The sequence below is a fragment of the Gadus macrocephalus genome, chromosome 4 (assembly GCF_031168955.1).
Source record: "Gadus macrocephalus chromosome 4, ASM3116895v1".
NCBI lineage: Eukaryota > Metazoa > Chordata > Actinopteri > Gadiformes > Gadidae > Gadus > Gadus macrocephalus.
In genome coordinates this window covers 2,127,506-2,137,674 of record NC_082385.1, presented here as the reverse complement: position 1 = coordinate 2,137,674, position 10,169 = coordinate 2,127,506, and the positions used below count along the sequence as shown (strand labels likewise).

At 42.8% G+C, this 10,169-nt stretch overlaps 1 protein-coding gene across 1 annotated transcript in view; it reads left to right on the top strand.

The window, feature by feature from the left end:
* Positions 1 to 588: 588 nt before the first annotated feature.
* abcc9 (ATP-binding cassette, sub-family C (CFTR/MRP), member 9) overlaps positions 589 to 10,169 on the top strand; it is a 41,037-nt gene continuing 31,456 nt past the window's right edge. The window contains 7 exon segments of the mRNA XM_060051010.1: positions 589 to 964; positions 2,192 to 2,367; positions 4,166 to 4,307; positions 4,687 to 4,808; positions 5,485 to 5,651; positions 6,929 to 7,030; positions 8,449 to 8,589. Coding sequence (XP_059906993.1) covers positions 2,220 to 2,367; positions 4,166 to 4,307; positions 4,687 to 4,808; positions 5,485 to 5,651; positions 6,929 to 7,030; positions 8,449 to 8,589 — 822 coding nt within the window. The 5' untranslated portion in view covers positions 589 to 964; positions 2,192 to 2,219.

Below are 10,169 nucleotides of genomic sequence, written 5' to 3'. Positions count from 1 at the left end.
GGCTGAAAATGCTATTTTAAGTCCATTACTGAACACGTCTGCGACGCCGTCCCGTATCCAATATCTAGCGAGCTTAATTGTCGGTTTGGTCGTCGGAGCAGACGGTGTTTGATTTCTAGCGGTCGCTTCTCTACCAACAAAATCCACGTCGTGTACAACGACCTGCCAACCCGTCAATGCAGTTTTTCCAAGTGGAAGTGCCAACATGTTAAAACCTGTCCAGAACAATATGAATATATCGTTGTATGACCATTGAGAAACGTTAGAAAGACTGGACATTTGAATGTATATAGATAATCAGTTAGTCAGGTGACCCATCGACGCCCACGTGACTACAGTCAGTTTGACAGTACGACAACATTGGCATTTATTCCGCCAGCCACGCGTGGCTCCTTCTCCTGCGTCGTGTTTACATCGTGCGTCACTACGTTGCTGTGCGCTCCCGACCGTTAAACCCCGTTAATAAACCATTGACATTTCGAAAAAGACATCTTCTTCTCCTTCATAAAAGCTAATTTAACCAGAACACCTTAAAAAAAAAGTCAGTCCGTAGAACCTAAAAATCCGTCTATATAGGCATACCATTGACGTTTCGAAACAGATATATTTTTCTTCTTAAACGCTCGTTTAACAAAAACACCTTAAAGTCAGTCTGTAGAAAAAGTGGGTTGAAGTTTACTCTTCATCTTCAATTGATAGGTCCGTTACGTTACGGCACGGGGGGCATCGTCGCGACTCCCACCGCTGAACTCCTTTCAGTCTGGAAACCCGATAGGAGGGAGGGAGCGAGGGGCGCAGCTGATCAGCGCTGGCGGGGCTAAAAATAAAAAGTATCTTTCACGTTTCTGCTTATACTTTCTCCTTCACTGTCTCATCTATCGTGTATCCTTACATTATAGGTGGCCAAATCGGAATGAGACTTTGAGTGTGAATAAAGAGCCGAGAGTTTGAACCTTGAAGCGAGGTAAGCAATTACAATCTTTATGCCTTTGGTGAATTGGGAAGTTTAACTGGGCGCTGCTGCTGCAAGTGCTTTTTGGAGATGTTTGTGGTGGTCCGGGGTATTGCCATCATGGCTTATACGTGTAGCACTGCGGTGTTTTGACGACCGATATGTGGCGATGGCGTTGCAAAAAGTGTATACCCAGTTTAGTTTCTGCCTTCTGCCCATTTCTTGTTGTTTATTAAACTGCTACATATAAACCATTCATTTTGCAGATGCAAGATTTCTCTGGCTTATTGATGTGCTAGGCATGTGTATAGGAATGCCCAGCAGGCTATCAAATGTCTGTATCTCAATGCAATTCACACACAAGGAAGCAATGCGTGTTTTAATTCGTTTTAATAACTGTGGGTTTTGATACAATAATCCATGGCTACACAATAAAGAATGTAACTTTACACAGAGGATGAAATCCATGAAAGAGTGTCTCATCATATTTGATGGCATTGTCAATGATTCGCCTACGCTGCCTACCACAAACACAGCCAATAACAACAAATCACGTCGAGCTGTCATGTTTTGCCGTGTCATGTTTTGCCAGCGATATCTGTCATTATCATAAATCAAGGGGGGTATTACAAGGATTTAGCGTTACGAGCTAACATGGCCTCGGGATCGTTGATCAGTCAGAGGTCCAGTATGCTGATCTTGTTGCCCCTCGGCCCATGGCTAAAGGTTTATGGGTAATATCAACATCAATTCTGTGTTGACAATAACACACAGTGGGGATTAAGAAAGTGACAGACAGGTACCTTTTAGTTGAATGTAAAGGGCAAATGCATGCGCACACATGCACACATGTGCACACACACACACACACTCCCAACCATACACACTCCCAACCACACACACACGCGCACACAATCTCACACGCACACAACCACACACAAACACGCACACTCGCACACACACACACACACACACACACACACACACACACACACACACACACACACACACACACACACACACACACACACACACACACACACACACACACACACACACACAGTCAAGGTTCCATGTGTTATGTCTAAAATAATGAATTCCCTTTGAATGATTTATTATACTTGTACCCACCCTCCAGTTTCATTCTTTCATTTTTATTTTATTCATCCCCTTAAATAATTAGCCCTGATTAACCTGATTGACAAGGCTCTCCACCAATGCCTATGCTTCTTCCCTAAGGCTTGTGTGGCCCAATCAGGCAGGTGGCATGGCCTTGTCATTCTGTGGGGTTAACAAGGTGAATAACTCGTACAGCGTGGATGGAGGTGTGCTCAACAATGGCTGCTTCGTCGACGCCCTGAACCTTGTGCCCCATGTCTTCCTGCTCTTCATCACCTTCCCCATCCTCTTCATCGGTACGTGACTGAGCTGAACGGCCGTGCAGGCATTCATTCATACTCCATCTACATGATATGTAAAGTATTTAATAACGAGAACTCATATAAGCTGATGCATCACAGGTATGGATCATGTTGACGGAATTAGCATTAGGTATTGGCATCAGGCATTATGCATTTGGCATCATCACTTAGCACTATACATTAATAATAATAATGTAATGAGTACACGCTACTTTTTGCCATTACTACAACTAGTAATGGCATGTCTTTGTGTTATAGTTGGATGTATTTACATTGTATATATGGGTGTATATTTGAAAATCAAGAGTGTGTGTGTGTGTGTGTTTGCGTGTGTGCGAGATCAACTGTTTGTGAATATGTTTCATACATGAACATTTTAATTGTGAGGGTATATCTTATAAATGTAAATGCGTGGGTGTGTGTGTGTGTGTGTGTGTGTGTGTGTGTGTGTGTGTGTGTGGGTGTGTGTGTGGGTGTGTTTGTGTGTGTGCGAAATCACCTGTTTGTAAATATGTTCCATGCATGGACATTTTTACAATGTATATATTGAGGGTATATCTTATAAATGTAAACGTGTGTGTGTGTGTGTGTGTGTGTGTGTGTGTGTGTGTGTGTGTGTGTGTGTGTGTGTGTGTGTGTGTGTGTGTGTGTGTGTGTGTGTGTGTGTGTGTGTGTGTGTGTGTGTGTGAGGTTGTCAGGGGGGTGATCCCAGTCTACTTTATGGGGGCTGTGGCTGCTGACCAGAAGCCCTTGGTTCGCTTCCCCAAGTGCTTCCTAATTGCGTCTTCCTGGTTGGGGTTTTTACAGCCCGCATCCCACGAAGGAGCTGATACATCCCATTAAATACCCCCACGCACATCCCTTTGTCTTCTCACACAGAATGACAAGTCACCGATACACCCCATTACTTGACAGCGGCATTTCTATACGCTGTCATATTATATGCGATAAACAACCTCTTCCGAGCTGAGGTTCTCATTCAGCTGTACCCTGTTTCATACTGTGTTTGCGATAAGGGGAATATAAATAACCATGACTTGATTTGAAAGAGCTGCACAATTTCTTGGCTCAGCCAACAGTACAAGAATGACAATTTATTGGCTCTGTTTGTTCATTTGTTGCTATGATAGAAGCTCTGCAATTCAAGAGGCACTATTTTTGTGGTTCAGTACAATCATAAACATTAGGAACATGACAGTTGAGTTTCAGCCGTCTACCCCAATGCAAAAATGTGTGGCAACTAAGCTCCTTCCAAAAAACACAAGGTTTGGTTTTTGGACTCTCGTACGTCAACATATCCATGTTAAACAATCAGGTTCTTCAAGCCTTAACCAATGTGCAGATTGAAAGGGAGTCAAAACAAAACGAACAAGTAAACATTATGCAGTTTGTGGGTGAAGATTGAACAAAGAAAATAAACAAAAGAAGAGACTTTTGGCCAAATATTTTATTTACTTATCGATCATATCAAGTGTCAGCATAGCGTTTATCATAAACTTTGCAACAAGTTATTTTATTCTCAATTGAAGCTACATTGATTAATTACATGTAGCCTAAATGTCATGTAACATGTTATGTTTGTTCTTATAATATAAAAAAATAATAATTTCCGATGCAAGAAAATGTAGATATCGTTCATTTGTAGAGATATAGACAGGTTTATATCTCCTCCCCGCATCTCACCATGCCCTCTCCAAACTACATTTCCCATGCTCCTCAGCGAGGCAGCAACCCTAACGACCGACTGTTTCCTCAAACTTCAACCCTCTCTCTCCCTCTCTGTCTTTGTCAGGCTGGGGCAGCCAGAGCTCTAAGGTACAGATCCACCACAACACATGGCTCCACTTCCCCGGACACAACCTGCGATGGATCCTCACCTTCTCGCTGCTATTTGTCCACGTGTGCGAGTTCGCAGAGGGCCTCGTCTCCAGCAAGTAAGGGCCTCGTAGGAACCAAGGCGTCACAACAAATTAAACGTGTGCAATGTGTGTAATAAACACACATTTACAATGTTGATGTGCTTGCCTTCAGTAGGATGATACTGTACAATTGGGGATATTTGCCAGAAACCAAGTCTACCATTTTCTAGAGCTTGACAATATTGACCTAACAATTACGACTAAATTGTATCTATGTATTAGTGTTACATTGCTAGCTTAGCTATGATGCTTAACGGACATGAATCCAATGTACCTATATCACAAAAGTGTAATAATAACCCAATATCCCCAAGAGATACCTAATCTCATTCAGAGGTCATTTGTTTTATATTTTTGGTCTCCTGAATGTCTCCTTGTTGCCTTCCTGCTCCAGGGGAATGGATTCCAACTATCTCCACCTCTTCATGCCTGCGTTCATAGGCTTCATCGCAGGCACAACTTCAGTGGTCTACTACCACAACATAGAGACCTCCAACTTCCCCAAACTGCTGCTTGGTAAGCCAGGAGAACAATTGGTTCGGACTGAATCAGATGGTCGTTGATTGGTCAATACTTAATCAATACCTAATCAAGCCCAAAACAATACTTATACAGATCTATGTAGCTTGTACGATATGCCATTGATATAATTGTAGGTGTACAGAGATTTTCGACTTTTACCTTCTGAAACAACGACTTGGTTTTAGATATGTTTATATCCTATATATGACTACTATACTATTACAGATCACTCAGTGTGCAGAAGAGTGACGCGATAACGTTCCAAGAGGCCTTTGAAACTACTGAGCATGAAATCAATTAGACTTGAATAACATGACCTAAAGGTGACATATTATACCACCAGGCGTGTCCACCTAGATGTATGATGGATAGATGAGCGACGTTTGCTTTAGTCCACTGGGTAGACTGGCAGACTGATCTATGCTGCACACAACTAGGTGGACACGCCCACTTGTGATGTCAGAAGCAGCAGATTTTCAAAACGGTTTGCAATCGCTAATCACACTCACACCTGGTGGTCTAATATCTCACCTTTTAGTGTCTGTTTGACTCCACACACACTTAGTTAGAACAGTGACCTGATAACGTTCGCCTAGGCATTTGGTACTAATGAGCATGAAATCAATCAGACTTGAATTAACATGACCTACGTATCCGTTTGACTCTCCAGTCCTGTTCATATACTGGGTGCTGGCCTTCATCACCAAGTCCATCAAGCTGTGGAAGTACACTGAGTACTATGTGGGGCCACGTCACCTGCGGTTCTGCATCACAGCCTTGCTGGTCATCTTGTACGGGCTGCTGATGGCTGTGGAGGTCAACGTCATCCGGGTCAGGGTAGGTGGGGCGCGTCGAGGGGACACCTGGTCCTGGGGCCTAAAAAAAATTTTTTGTTTGGTTCCGGTTTCCGACCGACCCTGTCAATTTATGTGCGACCCAAATTATTTTATGAGCTTTAAAAAAAAAATAATAATAATAATATATTTTTATTTTTTTATGCAAACTATAATCACGTTTTGGTACAGCACCTCTTCATTCTGTACAAGGATGAGCGAATTTTCTCGTTTTTAAATGAAAACAACCTACCTATCATTCGCTGCCGCTGAAAAAAATAAAATAAATAAATAAATAAAATTCCCTACCTACCCATGACCTCAACTGACAACCAACAGGAACCAAACTTTTTTTTTTTTTTAGGCCTGGGTTTACTGTGTTCCACCTGTCAAAGAGTGTGTGTAGTGGGGCGAGGTGTGTGTGTGTGGGGGGTGTGTGGGGCAAAACAAGCAAGTCCAGAACCATCATCACAACCGTTAAGCTCTAGGATTTCATGGTTGACACAGATACGCACACACACGTACTCACTCAAACTCACAATAACACAACTGTTGTGTTATCCAACACGATCTTGAGGGTTAAATCTGATCCATGCATAAAGGAAGTCTTCTGATATGGAAACCTATGTTCACATGATACTGGACCGATATCGCATTGTATTGTATTCAGTTACATGCACCGTAAATCAGTCCTTCTCACTAGGGCTGGGTATCGTTCCTAAATTGATTCTATTTCGATTCATACGTTTCTGAATCGATTAATCACGATTCGATTCGATTCGATTCAATCTGCTCTTAATAATGAAAATGGCTCAACTGTGTAACAAAATACAAATGTACTCTATTTTTTCTCTTCATCTTAAACAACAGGTTTTAAGTGCAAACTTGTAAATTGGACAGTTTAAACTAAAGCTGTAAACAAAACTGTCTCAAGTCTCAAAAGTGCATTTTTGAAATTAGAAAGGAATTGCAAGAGAAAGTGTACTTGAACTACAACATTCCATCACTGCAAATTAAATTGAGGCATTGTATTCTTAAAGTGCAAAAATAATAATAATGGTTACAAGACAAAATGAATCGTAAAAAAAAATCTATCTCATGACCTATGAATCGATATTGCAAAATTTAAATTAAATCGATCCAAAATCGATTAAATTGATTTTTTTCCCCAGCCCTACGTCTCACCTAATCCGTAGTTTCCTCTCTTCCCCTCCAGCAGTTGGACTGCCTCTCCGGGTTACGGCTAAACTAACACTCTCCCCCCTCTGGTTCTCCTCGTAGAAGTACGTGTTCTTCGCCAACCCTCAGAAGGTGAAGCCCCCCGAAGACCTGCAGGACCTGGGGGTCCGCTTCCTCCAGCCCTTTGTTAACCTGCTCTCAAAGGTGCACTGACACACACACACACACACACACACACACACACACACAGGCGTACATGCACACACACACACAGGCGCACTCGCACACACACACACAAACATACACAGGCACATTCGCACACACACGCACATACTAAGGCGGACAACCACATGCACGCACGCACGTGAAGACACACTCACACGCACAAGGACACGCACACCCATACACACAAACACATAAAGACACAGCAGGCACACACAGGCTCACACACACACATGCAAGTACACATACACGCAGACAGACACACACAGACACACACAGGCAGACACGCAGAGACACACACACGCACACACACACACAGGCAGTCGCATGCACACAAAGACACACTCACGCACGCAAGGAAAGGCGCACACAGGCACTGGCACAAATACACAGAAACAGACACACACATAGGACACACACACACACACACACACACACACACACACACACACACAGGCAGTCGCATGCACACAAAGACACACTCACGCACGCAAGGAAAGGCGCACACACACACACACACACACACACACACACAGGAAAATGGTCCTTGGGACTTCCAGAAATCCCCTCTTCCCGTTTGTGATGACGAAGGGTTCCTGGGAAATATGACATTCAAGTGTATTATGTCAACATAGAAAAACATGTCTAGCTCACCACAAGCAACATTGTGAACATAAAATAATTGGTGCATCCGATGAAAATGTCGTGGAATAATAAGGGCAACGATGAGACAGCCTACCGTTGGCTGTTTTAGAAGAACGATAAAGAGGAAAGATCAGTGAAACGTAGGTTGTATTTTTGATACATTAATCGAGTCACCTGATCCGACACCTGATCAGATCAGTGGCAGATCCTGTTTCAATAGCGGCTTCCATTGATGGAATGGACAGAGCCCCAGTGCTGACTGCCCGATGAGATGATTCCACTCACACGCAGATCTTCTCTGGGCATCTAATAGTCTCATGTTCTACATCTACACAAGGGTGTACATCTACACAATGGCTTATGTTGATATTCTTGGCAATTCGGTGCGTCTCTGTGGAATTTCCTGTGAGTAAGCACATGCAATTTCTTGTGACGTGTAAAGGACTATTCCCAGGATGGGAATAAATTAAATTCTCGAAAATAAAATGTTATATTTTATGGGAAATTATGAATATGTAACACACTCACACACACACACACACACACACACACACACACACACACACACACACACACACACACACACACACACACACACACACACACACACACACACACACATATTCCCATATCAAGCTGATAACATTAAAAATAGGAAATGATCTCGGGAAAAACGTTCCCTCACTGGAGATATTCTCAAAAACCACAAACACGCTAAGGGGTCACTGTATCTGAATCCCTGCTGCTCCTCCCAGGCCACGTACTGGTGGATGAACCCACTGATCATGGGAGCCCACCGGAGGCCCATCGAGCTGAAGAAGATCGGCAAGCTCCCCTTCGCCATGAGGGCCCTCACCAACTACCTACGCCTGAAGGACGCGTACGAGGGCCAACGGGTGAGACAGGGGACCCAGGACCAGGGGGGGGGGGGGGGGGGGGGGGGGGGGGGGAGGGGGGGGGGAAGCATGCTTGGATGAGGGGGTGAAACTCTTTAACCGTGAAATCGTGCTCAAACAGATCAAATGGATGTGAGCTCCGCGTTGGCTCAGTTGGCTCAGTTAGCTCGGTTGGTAGAGAATTGTATTGAAGCTGGGGTAGGAGATTCATTTTATGGCATCCCGTTAGCAATAAATGAATCAAATGCTCGACAAAAAAATAACAAAATCTGTTATTATTAATGTCCAATCAATTATTTCGGCCCAAATTAAATGATCATTGCGCATGATCAGAGTCATGGCACAGACCTATTGCTGAAGCTAGCACCTGTTTTCGAGGAGGGATTTCAGAGGAAGAGGCCTTAAGGGAGGCTGGGATTCTATTGGTTGGATACTTTCACAGTCTATCCTATCCTGGCTGTTTCTCGAATTACCCAACCCTAGATGTACCTGTGCCTGGCTCATGGGTTTGATTTCCTCCCTGGGGCCATCCTGGCTAGTAATATGGCAGGGGTATTTACTAAATAAATACACAAGATATCAAGTGTGTGCACAGTATCCACACAAAACACACAGTACACGATATATGCACACAAAACACAACACATATTGTATACAGATACAACAGCACTGTTCACAGGATGAAGTGAAACCGTGTTGTATCAATGGCCAAAACAGAATAAACACATTTGAATCTATTATCCGAAAAGGTGCAGTTCAAGTTCCTTAATGGCCTAATGGGAGAGGGTGCAATCACTCAAGGGCAAATTCTTACACTAAGTGGTTAGATGCAGACAGAGGTTTAAAACCCAGATTAATCTCTCCGCTGCTGTGTAAATCATCAAGTAAAGCTAACGCCTGATCTCTGAGAACGCTAAGAGCCTCTCTCTCTCTGAAAACAAACAACCTTTTCACTTGAGACGGGCCTCTTGTTATGAGGCAGTCCATCTTCCTAATAACGCGTCATTCCCCAGTGGTGGCTGCAGGGCTCTGTTGATAGAGCGACATGCCTTTTCCACTACAAAATACATTGTTTCCCCCCCCACGTGAGGCACATCTTTCCCTTTTTTAAACAATATTTTGACCAAAAAAGTTCAGAGTTCAAAAACAATTCCGAAAAATTACGTTTATTATTTTGTTTTGTTGTTTCTCCACCTCTGATACAGCAGAGAAAAGCCTGTTCTAGTGTAGTTTGAGACTAAAAGGGAAAGTAAAGTCGATACTGCTTCTGATTATTTGTGTTCTTTCCTTATTTAATGTATTGAAAAACAATATTTTGATAAAAAAATAAAACAGTATTCTAGAGTAGTTTGAATAGAATTATATCTAATTTATTAAACAAATAGTTATTATTTATTTAATTTATTAGATGGTGAAGAAAAGCTCTTATCTGATCCTGAGCTACTTAGCTCACCACTCTAACACTTTATAACTTGCCACTTTATACCAGTCGACATCTGGATAAACTGTTTACATTTTACATTTATTTAGTTTTCCATTTAGGTCTCTGCTCTCCTACTTGTGTTCCTCTTATACACTTA